The 14,254-nt window shown below is 29.1% G+C and overlaps 9 protein-coding genes across 9 annotated transcripts; 4 read left to right on the forward strand and 5 right to left on the reverse strand. All coding sequences in view use genetic code 12, as the record gives it.

Moving 5' to 3' along the window:
- Nucleotides 1–91: 91 nt before the first annotated feature.
- Nucleotides 92–608, reverse strand: KGF55_003038 (monothiol glutaredoxin; the record flags this gene model as incomplete). The annotated part of the gene is made up of 2 exons (XM_051757789.1): nucleotides 92–508; nucleotides 564–608. The coding sequence occupies 2 exons, from the start codon at nucleotides 606–608 to the stop codon at nucleotides 92–94; spliced, it is 462 nt and encodes a 153-aa protein (XP_051614479.1).
- A 520-nt stretch (nucleotides 609–1,128) lies between these two features.
- On the forward strand, nucleotides 1,129–2,223 carry PIR32 (Pir32p; the record flags this gene model as incomplete). Its single annotated transcript, XM_051757790.1, has 1 exon — nucleotides 1,129–2,223. The coding sequence occupies one exon, from the start codon at nucleotides 1,129–1,131 to the stop codon at nucleotides 2,221–2,223; it is 1,095 nt and encodes a 364-aa protein (XP_051614480.1).
- Nucleotides 2,224–2,408: 185 nt separating this feature from the next.
- Nucleotides 2,409–3,791, reverse strand: KGF55_003040 (phosphatase PAP2 family protein; the record flags this gene model as incomplete). Its single annotated transcript, XM_051757791.1, has 1 exon — nucleotides 2,409–3,791. One exon carries the CDS (start codon nucleotides 3,789–3,791, stop codon nucleotides 2,409–2,411), a length of 1,383 nt encoding a protein of 460 aa, XP_051614481.1.
- Nucleotides 3,792–3,907: 116 nt separating this feature from the next.
- KGF55_003041 (uncharacterized protein) lies at nucleotides 3,908–4,597 on the forward strand (the record flags this gene model as incomplete). The annotated part of the gene is made up of 1 exon (XM_051757792.1): nucleotides 3,908–4,597. One exon carries the CDS (start codon nucleotides 3,908–3,910, stop codon nucleotides 4,595–4,597), a length of 690 nt encoding a protein of 229 aa, XP_051614482.1.
- A 320-nt stretch (nucleotides 4,598–4,917) lies between these two features.
- ATP7 (F1F0 ATP synthase subunit d) lies at nucleotides 4,918–5,442 on the reverse strand (the record flags this gene model as incomplete). The annotated part of the gene is made up of 1 exon (XM_051757793.1): nucleotides 4,918–5,442. One exon carries the CDS (start codon nucleotides 5,440–5,442, stop codon nucleotides 4,918–4,920), a length of 525 nt encoding a protein of 174 aa, XP_051614483.1.
- A 752-nt stretch (nucleotides 5,443–6,194) lies between these two features.
- Nucleotides 6,195–9,050, forward strand: KGF55_003043 (uncharacterized protein; the record flags this gene model as incomplete). Its single annotated transcript, XM_051757794.1, has 1 exon — nucleotides 6,195–9,050. The coding sequence occupies one exon, from the start codon at nucleotides 6,195–6,197 to the stop codon at nucleotides 9,048–9,050; it is 2,856 nt and encodes a 951-aa protein (XP_051614484.1).
- A 282-nt stretch (nucleotides 9,051–9,332) lies between these two features.
- KGF55_003044 (uncharacterized protein) lies at nucleotides 9,333–12,239 on the forward strand (the record flags this gene model as incomplete). Its single annotated transcript, XM_051757795.1, has 2 exons — nucleotides 9,333–10,203; nucleotides 11,047–12,239. 2 exons carry the CDS (start codon nucleotides 9,333–9,335, stop codon nucleotides 12,237–12,239), a joined length of 2,064 nt encoding a protein of 687 aa, XP_051614485.1.
- Nucleotides 12,240–12,244: 5 nt separating this feature from the next.
- Nucleotides 12,245–13,069, reverse strand: KGF55_003045 (uncharacterized protein; the record flags this gene model as incomplete). The annotated part of the gene is made up of 1 exon (XM_051757796.1): nucleotides 12,245–13,069. The coding sequence occupies one exon, from the start codon at nucleotides 13,067–13,069 to the stop codon at nucleotides 12,245–12,247; it is 825 nt and encodes a 274-aa protein (XP_051614486.1).
- Nucleotides 13,070–13,145: 76 nt separating this feature from the next.
- On the reverse strand, nucleotides 13,146–14,237 carry SWD2 (WD-repeat containing protein; the record flags this gene model as incomplete). Its single annotated transcript, XM_051757797.1, has 1 exon — nucleotides 13,146–14,237. The coding sequence occupies one exon, from the start codon at nucleotides 14,235–14,237 to the stop codon at nucleotides 13,146–13,148; it is 1,092 nt and encodes a 363-aa protein (XP_051614487.1).
- Nucleotides 14,238–14,254: the final 17 nt, after the last annotated feature.

Genomic DNA, 14,254 nt, shown 5'->3' on the forward strand with positions numbered 1-14,254 from the left:
TTATTTTTTAAATCAAACTTTAAATGTATTCTATATACAACAACCAACAACCAGCTTTCTCATGTTCTTTTCTAATCTTCCCCCCAATATTTTAATCTCTATTTGGTTTTATATCAGCTTGTTTAACATCAACATTAACACTATCATCTTCAGGTATTAAAACTTTTTCTTTTTCTAAAAATTCATTTAATTCACCATTTTGAGCCATATTTAAAATAATATCACAACCTCCAACAAATTCTCCATTAACATATAATTGTGGTATTGTAGGCCATGAACTAAATTCTTTTATACCATCTCTTAATTCATTATCTTCTAAAACATTATAAGCAGCAAATTTTTGAGGATCAACTCCTTGTTGTCCTAAAGTTTGTATTGTTGCTTTTGAAAATCCACATTGTGGAAATTCTGGTGTTCCTTTCATAAATAATACTACTGGAGTTGAATTTATTGCTAAATTTATTGCTTCTTTTATTTCTGAACTTATAAATCTTGTTTGTTGGAAATTCTACTGGAAGTTAGTACCTTTGAATATATTTGGAATGATTTGAAAGAAAACATACTAGTCTAGGAATAAACCTCGTGTTAATTAAACCTCTCCTAAACATATTTCTAGTTGTATTTGTAGTATAGCTGTTTTACTTTTAGTATGATTGATATAATCTGTTGATATAAGCTCTAGATTATTGATTATTAAATTTGTGTCGTGCGAAATAATATGATGATGATTAATTATGTAATCAAGATTTATATTTATTTTATTTGATGTTTGGATACTCACAACCAATACTTTGACTGATTTAATTAGGTGAAAACAAATGCTTCAAGAATAAGAATTAGGTAGGACCCGTGAAGCTGTTTTGATTTGCAAGAATGTGTTAAATTAATTTATTTGTTGCTTGACAATGGGTCAACCATCATTAAAGATTCATACGGTGAAATCCAGATCTACTCCCCAGATCTCACTAAATATGGCGTATCAGAAAATTGCCATTGACTTTTCATATCAGATAGGCGTTACAAATAATCTCATATAAATTCACTTACTCAATTTTTGAATTTTTTACACCAATACCCACACCAAATTCTTTCAAGAAAAGAGGATCAAAAAAATAAAAACAATTGATAATGTCAAGTATAAAACTAATAATTACTACATTAACTACATTTTCAATTTTAGAAACTGCATTAGCATATTATGTTCCAGCAAATGGTGATGATTGGACAAAATTTAAACCAACTTGTGATTATTTACCTGGTTCATTTACAAGTTTACCATTTAAATTTGGAATTGTTGTAAATCCATATATTGTAAATAATGATGGTGAATTATTAGAACCTGAAATTACTTCAATTACAAGAAGTTTAACAACAAGTTTTGTTACAAGTATTATAACTGCTGCTCCAAAACCAACAAAAACTAGAGATATTATTGTTCAAATTCATGATGGTCAAGTTCAAAAAGTTAATGAAGAATTATGTGATGATAAAGATTTAAAAGAAATTGAAAATTCAAAAAATAATAATAAAAAAGTTGATGATAATGATTATTATTATTCTGATGGTGATGATAACGACAAGCATTATAAAGAAAAACCAATTGATTCTGAATATAGTGGCAAGAAAGATAAATCTTTTGAAAAATTATTAGAAAAAGGATTTGATAAAAGAAATGTTCATGATCTTGGTGGAGAATATAAAGATAAACCATATGAAGAATCTTCAAAACATTATCATGATAAACATTCAAAACATACTGAAGAATTTGAAGAAGCTCCAATTCAAGAAAATCAAGAACAATCAGAAACAAAACAAGAATTAAAACATCATAAAAAATCATCAAAAAAAAGTCATTCATCTTATCATCGTGGTAAATATGATTATTATACAGATGATGAATTTCAATCACCAGTTTATTCAGTAGCTTGTTATACAAGTGCAACATTAAGAATGTCATTACATGATTCAATTTTAAGAGATTCAGATGATAGAATTGGTTGTATTGTTTCAGGTCATCAATTTCAATTTGATGGTCCAACTCCTCAACATGGTGCAGTATTTGCTGCTGGTTGGTCAGTTACAAAAGATGGTCAATTAGCTTTAGGTAATTCAACTAAATTTTGGCAATGTGCTTCTGGTCATTTTTATAATCTTTATGATCAATCAATTGGATTTCAATGTCATCCTGTTACTTTGGATGTTGTTGAATTGATTGAATGTTGATGAATTTTAGGTGGATGTTGCTATTATGTTCTCTTATAAATAGGTCTTCTTTAGTATAAAATAAAAGAAAATTACTCTAAAAAGTTTAAAGAATGTAGAAATTAATCTTATTGTCATTATAATTATTATTATTAGTTTCATTATTATTATTTATATTATTAGTATATTTTATTATTACATATTCATTAAGCTAAAGGGTCAAAAAAATTTTGTAATTTTGTATTTCGAAATAATCTCATACCCATAGTACTTCCATTTATAAAATCTCCATTATTTCTTGCTTTATTAAATTTATAATCAATTTCCCCCAAAGTATTTTGCCAATTATTTAATAAAGTCCAAGTTAAAATAGCATAAATTAAACCAGCTAAACTATCTATTCTCCAATGATGATCAAAATATAAATCTGCCCACCATTGACCAAATACATTAATAACGGATAAAATTTTAAACCATGACCATTTTGAATAATAACATACAAAAAAGCAAATTAAACAAGCAAAAGCAGAATGTAATGATGGGAAAGAAGCAAATTTATGAGGTGTTGCATAATATATAGCTTTATGTAAAAAAATTGAAAATTTTTTATCTTCCAGTGCTTGACCATCACTATAAATCATATCAAAAGTTGGAATTTTATTATCACCATAAATTTTTATAAACATTGGTGGAGCATTTGGAAAAAACAAATAAGTTAAAATTAATGCAAAATTTTGAAAACCTAAACAAAATGTAAAAATTTTAAAAGTTCCTGGTTCATGCCATATATATAACCAAATTCCAATCATTGGAGGAACAATAAAATGAACAGGAACATGAAATATCCAAGCTATTATATTTTTAGTTTTATAAATTGGTAATTTAAAATTATATAAGATATTTAATATAATCCATGCACAACATAATAATATTATTGGAATTTTATTCCATTTATTTGGTTTTTGAATATTATCATTTAATTTAAAATCAGAATAATATGTTGGTATTGGTGTTGATGTAGTTGATTCAAATATTTCATCTTCTTCTGTACAATTTAAATCACTTGATGGTGATAAAGTAGTTGAACCAGATGTTGAAGTAGATGGTCTTGAACTTTGAGTTTGTAATATTGTTGATATTTGTATAGGTTTTAAAGGTATATAATTATGATTATGATTCGGTAGACTATATATATCTTCATGTGTATAATAATATTGATTAATAAGATATGCTCCCATACAAGTTAATAAAAATCCAGTAATTGAACCAATTGGTTGTTGCCAAATATCAAAGAAATATGGATCAAATCTATATAAAAATTTATAAAAAATTTGATTAGTTGGTCGAGGAATATAATTGACTGATGCTGTAAATAATATACAAATTAATACAAATCCAAAATTTATACCAAATTCTTTACTAAATTCTGTTATTGATCTTTCATTTAATACAGCTTGAGTTAGTTTATTTATGAAAAAATTTAAAAATTTAAAAAATTTTAAAGTATATTGGATTAGTCGAATAATTATTCGTTTGACTATTGGATGAGTTATGATTAAACTACGTCTTAGTAGTTGTTTTATTGACATTCCATGTGGTTGTTAAAAAATTTATTGATTATAGCTGGTTCATGATATTTCTACTAAGATCTTTAACATTTTTTTTTTTTGTTTTATCTTTAGGTACTTCCGAGATATGAGATTGTATGAAAATTACAAATTTAATTGAACATATTGAAACAAATGATGATGATGATGATGATGATATTGAACTAAAGTTTGAATCAGGGACACTTAAAGCTATTTCAAAACTGTCATGGTTGATTTTATTTGAAACTAGAGCGTTGTTGTTAACTTTTCTACAGAGAAATAAAGAATACTTCAAAAACAATACATTACAAATTACAACTCAACGAAGAAATTCCTCATCAACTATAGTATCAATTGATTCAATTGGAGATTTAATAACTCAATTGCGTGATATTTCAAATGGTATTCATAAAATTTTAAATTTTCCAAATAAATTAAAATTAATCATTATTAGTAACTTATCTGATTATTATTGGGATTTACAAAATTTAAACCAAAGAAACTATCTGGATTTTAATCTTAACCGATACTTGTCCAATGAAGAAATATATAAAGAATTAATCTTACTTGTGAATAAAATTAAAGTTAAATATAATTGTGTTGTTATTATTTTAAGTTTTGATGCAATGTTTGAAGGTGGTTTAAATTCAGATAATAAAACATATTATTATAAATCTGAAATTCAAAAATATAGTAGACTACCAAAATTATTTTTAGAGAATTTGAATCATATATGTCATGTTGCTGAATTCACGGAAAAGTTGAATAAAATTGAAAATGAATGGGAAGTAGTATCACAATTTTAGAACAACTGATTCAGATTATAGCTTTCAGCAAATGCGAAATTGATTAATGCCATTTTTCTCATCATTTAAACTTGCTTGATGGAATGAAAGATTAATAAAAATAATAGTAACGTAGTTTATTTTAACCCATAACTTGGACCTCTAAACTGACGATTTTAGCGCTTCGAGTTTTCTTCTAATAATCTATATTTCAAATTCTGAAATCAAAGCAAAGTCATTAAATAAGTGGAATTTGTTCAACATTAGTGCTTCCCAAGAAAGAGCAAATCCGTCATATAAAGAAGAGTTGTTGTATTTTCAACATAAAACGTCTATTACATCTACATAACCAGGAGATCTCCAAATGTTTCTTGGTAACTCTTCAAATTCCATTTACCACGTTTAACCATATAAGTAACTTTATCATCTAAATCTGGTCTTGCAGCAGCAACATCATCAACAGTTAATTGATCAAATGGTCTTGAACTTTCAATATCTTTTAAAGTAGCTTTTAATGCTTCAATTTCTTTACCAACTGATTTTTCAGTTAATTGAGCATTTTCAATTGCTTTTTGTTCAAAAATATCAATATTTTTTAAATTTTTTGATAAATCAATTGAAACTGGTTTAAAACTTTGTACTGCTTTTTCAACTTCATCAACTATTTTTGAATTTTTTAATACTGATCTATAATGATTAAAATCAACTTCAGTTGGTTGAGCTAATAAATCTATATTTGTCTTTTTAGCTTCATCATATCTTTTTTTAAAAGCATTTAATGAAGCTGCTGTTTCTCCTGTTAAACCTAAACTTTTAATAAGTCCAGCAAAATTAATCTTTTTGGTTGCTGATTGTGCTACTGACATGTTTATTGAATATGTAAATTGGGATGTTTAATGAGGTGTAGTTGGTTCAATGGTATGTAGTAGATGATTTAAGTTAGTTTAATCATACTTAACTCTTTTGAAGAAATTTTCCAATCAATTGAATTGAGCGCTTTGTGATGTACGCTACCAAGTTTTCACTAGTAAACCGAGTTTTTGATCGTTTCATCCAATGATATTTGTTGTCATCAATTACACGACTATGTATGAATCTTTTGCAACCAAATTCAGATAAAGAAGATTAAAAATCATATAAGAATAATCGCTCATGAGCAATTGGTCTTACAAATCAAATATTTCTAACACTTTGAGAATTCACTTGTATTCATCTTGATATTTCATAGTTTTAAGAAGTCCAATTTTTTGTCGTAAATTACTTTCATGTAAATTGGACCATACTTAAATTGAACCAATTCCAAACCTCAGATAGAAAGAAGCCCTAGAGGCATTTAATTCAGTTTTAGCTTCTAGAGCCATACAAAAGCATTAGTATTATAGTTGGAAATTTACGTCTATTTAATAGAATAATTCATACTTCTTTATAATAATATTAATACTTATAATAATAATTACACTGGAAAATTGTTGCAAAATATTTTATTTTTTTATCGCGCGAGGAATAAAGTTTCCATACAGGTTCAAACAAAAGATTTAAGTCCGAGAGATCTAACCGATCAAGCAAACAAATCAATTCAAATGATAACATGCTGAAACTACAACAACAAAAGAACCAAATGAAAGGGTTACAACAATTCATAGTAGAGCTACGGAACTCAAAAGATCAAGAAGAAGAATATAAAAAAATTACTCAAGAAATTAATAATATACATCAAAAATTTCAATCAGGAACATCATTAAATGGGTATCAAAGAAAAAAATATATTTGTAAATTATTATATATATATATTGTTGGAAATTCGGAATTAATTGATTTTGGATTAAAAGAATCATTTGAGTTATTGAATTCATCTGTATTTAGTGAAAAGAAATTAGGATATTTAGCAGTATCAATCTTATTAAATAATCATAAAAATAGTAAACAATCATTATTCACAGTTAAAGATCATTTGAATTATATACTAGATGAAGCTCATGAATATTTGATACGAGATTTACAATCAAGAGATGAAGAAGTGAATTGTTTAGCTATTCAAATGATTGCGAATTGTTTTACAGCTTCAAATGTAATAATTTATGATTCAGATCCAAACGCGTCAAATTGGATAGAATTAATTGATCTTGTTTATGCATCAGTAACATCCCCAATGAATAAACCAATTGTTAAGCAAAAGGCATTATTGGCTTTGAATTCATTATTACAATTATATCCAGAAGTCATATTAAAAAATGTAAATTGGATACCGAGATTATTAAAAGTAATTGAGGAATCAAAAGATTTTGGAGTTCTTATATCAACTGTACCTTTATTAAATTTTTTACTATCATTGAAAGCAGAAGTTGTGAAATCGATAATTCCTTCAGTTTCTCGAAGATTATATTCAATTGTTGTGGAGAATGAATGTCCACAAGATTATTATTACTATGACACACCAGCTCCTTGGTTAGTTGTGAAACTATTACGATTTGTTGAAAACTGCTTTTTAGTAGTGGACGGAAATAACGTACCAAAAATTACACTTGAAAAATTGGATCAAAATTCAATTAATGAATTACGTCAAGTAGTATTTAAAGCATTTCAAAATGCTTCAAAACATGTTAAGGGTTTACCAAACAGGAATTCACAAAGTGCTATATTATTTCAAGCTGTATCATTGGCTGTATTCTTGGATGCGTCTTCAGAAGTTATTATGAGAGCATCAAATGCATTATTAATGTTAATTAATTCAAATGAAACAAATACTAGATATTTAGCATTAGATGCTTTAATCAAACTAACATCTAGACTGAATTCAACTTACTTATCTACGAAGGAAAAATTCACTGAAACTTTACCCATATATGTTAAATTATTAAATGATAGAGATATCTCAGTGAAAAGAAAAGCATTGGATTTATTATACACAATATGTAACAGCGAAAGTTATACCATTATTGTCAATGAACTACTCAATTATTTCCCACATGCAGATATGCAAATGAAACAAGAATTAGCTATCAAAATTGCTGTTTTAGCAGAACAATTTGCAACAGATTCAATATGGTATGTTACAACCATGTTAAAATTGTTATCAACAGGTGGTGAATCATCAAATGGAGTAGGATTTATAGGTAGTGAAGTTTGGGAAAGAATTGTTCAAATTGTAGTTAATAATGATACAATGCAAAAGCAAACTTGTAAAATTATTATAAATTTAATGAAAAGACCATTTAATAATCATCAATCGACTCAACTTTCTGAAAACTTAGTTAAAGTGGCTGCTTTTATATTAGGAGAATATGGAGATCAAGTAAATGACATTGCAGAAACAAATATTCAAGTACAATATAAATTATTATATGGAGCATATTTCACAGTATCTTTATCTACAAGAGCAATGTTATTGACATCATTTTTAAAATTTTTAGTGAAATTTCCTGAATCTGAGTTTGTTCCTGAAATTGTTGATTTATTTGAAATTGAAACACAATCTATGGATTTGGAAATTCAAACAAGAGCTTTTGAATATTTGAAATTATCAACCAACAATTCTGATTTTGCACTAGCAAAAGCTGTTATCAGAAGTTTACCTGCTTTTAATCAACAAGAAAGTCCTTTATTAAGTCGACTTGGAATACCGACTCCTCCAAATTTAACTAGATCGAAATCTTTAGTAATGGCCCAAAATATTAAACGACCTGAAAAAAGTGATATGACATTAACAAGTAATTGGTATTCAGGGTATCATAGAATGTTGAATTTTGACGCAGGTATATTTTTTGAAAATCAATTAATAAAAATAACTTATAGAATTGTTAAATCTAATTTTAATCTAGCTATCAAATTCATAATTCTCAATAATGCTAGTAAAACAGTCGGAGAAACAATAACAGGATTGACTTTATTAAATCTTGAATCATTAGCTTCCGATACAGAGCCAAATTACACACTACATACAAAACAACTACCAGAATCCAATGTTGTAGATAAAACTCAATTAGAAATTGATGTTAAAATAAGAGGTATAACAGAATTGAAAGAGAATCCTATTTTATCCCTTACTTTTAAATGTGGTGGATCATTTAATCACCTAAATCTCAAGTTTCCAGTTTCAGTATTAAAAACATTAACACCAACTGCATTAGTAGGATATGAAGAATTTGAAAGAAGATGGTCACAAATTGGAAATCATTTAAAAGCTGATGGTGAATATATTACAACTATACATTTAAATCATAGACAAGATGAATCTCAAATCAGTAGATTATTAACAAGAGTAGGATTTGCAGTCGTACAACCTCCAGTTTTATCAAATGCAATAGATATTAGTGGAGTTGGTATATTACATACTCAAAAATCAAATTATGGATTATTAGTTAAATTCATAAATCTAGATGAAATTGGAAAGGATTTAAGACTTGTTGCACGTTGTACTGGTGGTGGGGTCGCTGAAATTGTTGCATTAACGTTGAAAGAAATCTTTGTAGGTTAATAAATTAGAAATCACCGCCTGTTAATTCTCCACTCAAATAAATTCTTAACCGGTTGTATAACTCTCAATAATTTTTACCTATTCTGTAAACTGATGTTTTAACTTTTTTTGTGTCAGAAAAAATTTGCTACCAAATTGACACTTGGATTTCCTAAAAAGGCAATTAATTGAAATTTTGCAACAATCACCAATTCAAGGTTTAAATATTGATCAAAATCTAAGGTTAACTTTTATTATTTTTCATGATTTGAGTTTCCAATCATCTACAACCTTAATCTTAAAATGTTAGCGATTAGCCATTTTATAATATTGGTACTATGCTTCATGAACTTCATTGATGCTGCTCCAGCTCCAGCTATTGTTACAGTTTGGCAAACAATAACTTCAAATATAGTCACACCAACTGCACCAACCACAACACCAGTAGCATTAGCAGCTCAACAACCAAGTACACCAACAACTGCTGCTTCAACTCCATCTTCAACAGGAAGTTTCTGGGATACCTTAATTGATAGTCTTGGTTCAGCTTCCACATCACCAAGTTCTGGATCAAACTCATTCTCAAGTTGGCTTAATGGACTTTTGAATGGCAATTCTGGATCATCTACATCAAATACTCCTGCAACTACATCATCTTCATCTTCAACTGGTTCATCATTTTGGGATCAATTACAAAACTTGTTTGCAGGTACTTCTCAATCTCAACCAGCTGCATCTACTCCATCTGCATCTAATGTAGGTACAACTGCAGCTGACTTGGTTCCAGTTGTATCCAACACACCAATTGCATCACAAGTAGTTCCAACTACAACTTCTTCATCAACATTATTGACGCTACCAACAACTTCCTCATCATCATCATCATCTCCTGTAAGTCAACCAAGTTCACTGACTTCTTCATCAAATGATCTTTATGCCGCCATTGCTTCAAGTCCAGATGTCGATTCATCATTTGCTTCCGATATGATTGATCTTCATAAAAAATATAGAGCTATACATCAAGCAGGTCCATTAAAATGGGATGTTAACTTATATGAATATGCAAAAAATAATGCAGACAATTATGATTGTTCAGGAGTATTGACACATACTCATGGGCCATATGGTGAAAATCTAGCTGCTGGATTTAAAGGAGCTCAAGACACTTTTATGGGTATGTATTTATAAAACTCTCATTTTCCAAAAATAATAATAACCAATACTAACATCAACAAGCATGGTACGACGAACCAAATAATGAATTCAATCATTTCAGTCAAATAGTTTGGAAATCCGCATCACTGATTGGTTGTGCGTGGAAAAACTGCCAGAGTACAGGTTGGGGCAAATACGTAATTTGTTCTTACGACAAGGGTAATATCATAGGGCAATTTGATCAGAATGTATTGCCAGCAATTTCATGAGTAAAGCTCAGAACTCAAAATTCCAAAATCATTCACTTCTTCGTTAAAAATTTTGATTAGTTTGTTTATAGTAAATATATCTTTTAATTAAATTCATTAATTTAAAAACATTTGCAACAATAAAATTCAAATAATGAACGCTACCAACGATCGTTTTAGAATCTTTAATTAAGATTTCTCACTATATAAATAGAGGGAAAGTCGAGTCCAATTATTGGTACGAATAATCATTTAAACTCAAGGTAAACGGTATTGTTTTTGTCTTGATGTTAAACTAAAACTCAATTGTCTGCGGTATCGATGAATTTACGTCAGCTTTTGACGTTAGCTGTCACTCTGTAATATTGAGGAATTTTTGTTTGTCCCAAGCATGAAAAAGTATCTGATAATCAAGTATTTGATCTCGTGAAATAAGTTTACCCTAAAAAACCAAAATCTTGCAGAATATAATAGTCTTGAGCAACAGCTTCTTTGAAAAAAATTCGACTGGCTCCTTAAAACGTTTTGAATGAAGTATTTAATTATTATAACTAGCAAAAAATATTGTTTCGCATAAACTTTTTTACTTAGTTAACATATGCCAAAGATTATAGTTGAAAATGGGTTTAGAAAAATAATACCATACTATACCACCTATCAAACTCATGCCAAAGAACGTTGGGTTGGTAAAACTTTGACTCAAATCTATTCAAGTGAATTTGGAGAATCAGAAGAAAATATACTACAAGATATTCTGGAAAACAGACTATATGTTATTAATAATGTTGGTCTAACCAAATCTAGCTCAACTATTAAAGGCTTGGATTTGTTGAAATTCAGAGAAACTCATATTAAAGATGTTATCCATCATTTGAAACATAATCATGAACCTTTGATTCCGTGGGTTGGACCTATTCCAATAATTTTTGAAAATGATGAGATATTAGTTGTAGATAAACCAAGTGGAGTCCCGACTCATCCGTCTGGAAGTTATTTGTACAATAGTTTATCAGAAACAATAAAAAAAGAACTCAACATGAAAACAATCAAAACATGTCACAGATTGGATATAGGTACTAGTGGTATCTTAATACTTTGTAAGACTGCGGAATCTGCTGTTAAATATCTGAACATATTATTGGACAAAAGAGGTAGGGTAACAAAGACATACTTAGCAAGAGTCAAAGGTAAATTTTCAGAAGGAATAAACAAATACACATGTCCCATTTTCGTGGTTAATATGAATGGATATTTAGCACCTGGAGATATTGCAAGATTGCCTACCAATTCTACTACAATTTTCGAAAGAATACGATATAACCAAAACTTGGATGAGAGCATTGTAAAATGTATACCCGTAACAGGTAAGTTTCATCAAATCAGGATTCATTTGAGGAATTTGGGGTATGGTATATCCAATGACTATTATTATAATCCAGAAAAAGCTTTAGGAGACACGTATATTGAAAAATCCGATATTGAAAGAGCATTATATGATTGTATCTTTAAGAAATTTCCCCAGTTTTCGAACTTTACTGAGTCATCTGATTTAAGCCCTAGCACAATTAATTTGCGTGATATACTCACCTGGAAGGTAAATACAAATCTTATTGATCGTTTACAATCACTAAAACAAAACCATTCAAAAGTTTTGTTGGAAAAACGACTGTCGAAATGCCCTACTTGCCTTAGACCAATATTTCATGAAGATCTGATTCGAGATTCCAAATTGTATTTACATGCATTAAGTTTTGAATGTGATGATGATAAATATCAAACCGATTTACCGGTTTGGGCAGATATATAGACCATTTATTTACATTGCGTTAATTCTGACATTTTAATATAGGGGAATCTAGTTCTGTTGTCTTTAAGATTCCCAATTTTATAAGAATATTGAACTTGGCCGAGGGTAGGACCAAGTTTGATCGGTTTTTGTGAGATCATTTTTTTTGACTTTTTATTGACATTAGTGGACTTTTGTTTCGAACATATATTGTTTATTAATTTTTTAAATTCATTTTTAACAAAATTTTCTTGATCTCCGTTTACTGGGACTTTCAAAACAGATATTACGTAAACCCCTGCAAGTTTCTCAACCTTAGACTTACTTTCTCCCAATGCATCAATAAAAAGTTGTCTAAAATGAGATTTCAACTTTGATCTTCCACAAGCTGATTGATTCGGTCGACTTTTGCTTTTGAAAAATTGCATGTCATTATACTTTCCTCCATATTGTTTAAAACTTCTCTCAGTATCAAGATCGTTCAAAATTGGTAGTCGAAATAATTGGAAAATAAATGAAATATTTGATTTTCGAAAGTTACTAATGATGTGGTCTTGCGGGAAAAATTGAATCATCATGTACTTATTAGAAATAAGTGGCAGATAGACGTTTGGAGAACATGTTTTAGTGATGAATGTGTGAACTGCTCCATCTATACCTCGAAGTTCATGTCCATGTTTGGGTACTTGATTCTGGCTTTTCTTTTTCTTAAACGGACTCACTTTTGTTATATCATATTTTGATCTTATTGTATCCTTTGGTTTTGACTTGAATGTATCAGAAGGGCATTGAAACCTGCATTTTTTTGGTTTTGACTTGATGTTGGATAGTAGAGTTTGGATCGAGTTCATTCGGTGATGTAAATAAAGAGGTTAAAAAAATATGGTAGCCAAAGTCATTAAAATATCCATTACAATTTCTATAAATCTACTCATCCAATGTTTGCCATAAATTAACAGTGGTGTCGGCTGTTGCAAACATGAAAAGCCTTGGGTTGAATAAGACAATTTTAGGTAGACCCACACTTGATTTAACCACGTCATTCGATCTCGTTAATATGGTAGGCTTAATCAGATCGGTTTTTAAATCCGTCAAATCAAATATATGTATTATGGCCTTTGGGCTTCCAATGAGTAAAAATCTTCCACAAGGTGTGAAAGTGCAACTTCCGCTGTATGGATAAGCAGTTGACATCCAGGTGGAATCTTTTCGAAATGATAGTTTAGCAATTGCTAATAATTTCAACAGAAAAGCATCTAATATGTAATGCTCCCTTGAATCAGTTGATATTAGTAGGAGTTTACCATTATTTGAAAATTCCAACTTATTCCAAATTTGATTCTGTAAACAAGGTATTTCTACTTCAACAAATGGTCCTTTGTCAAATGATTTTAAATTATACAATCCAATCTTTCCAGTTTGCAGACTCCCGATTGGATATTTACCAATCGCTGCAACTACTCCATGAGGATCGAAAGATATAACTGAATTTTGACCTACGGCGATATTCCCAATAGCTGAAGGAGACTTTAAGTCCCAAAATTTGACTGTTCCATCAAAACTAGAACTTCCAAATGTGTTTTGAACCGGATTAACCTCTATATTTGATACTTGAGCTTTATGACCTTTAAAATATCGTATGTATTGATTATTAGACAATGAAAGATACCTAATAGTGTCTTCATTCCCTTCACTTACAGAAGGATCTAAAGTTGACGCATATAAACAATTCAAACCTTCATGAGTGAATCTTGCAGAATGAGCACCATATTTTTGAGACTGTATATCCTTGTAGTGAGTTCCTTTATGGCAATCATATAGTTGAATTGATTTATCAATCCCTGAAGAAATTAAAAATTGACCGGAATCATCAAAATTTAATGAAGTAATTGATGTCCCCTGATGGTAGTTGAAAGATTTAGTAGGATGGCAAGTGGTTAATACATCTTTAGTAATTTGAACTGTAGATGACGAGGCCGAAGGTTTGTTTGTAGATACTTTGACTCCATTTGTTGACATTTAATTTTATGGAAATT

Source organism: Candida pseudojiufengensis (genome assembly GCF_024610245.1).
Source record: "Candida pseudojiufengensis strain CBS 10847 chromosome Unknown scaffold4, whole genome shotgun sequence".
NCBI lineage: Eukaryota > Fungi > Ascomycota > Pichiomycetes > Serinales > Debaryomycetaceae > Lodderomyces > Lodderomyces pseudojiufengensis.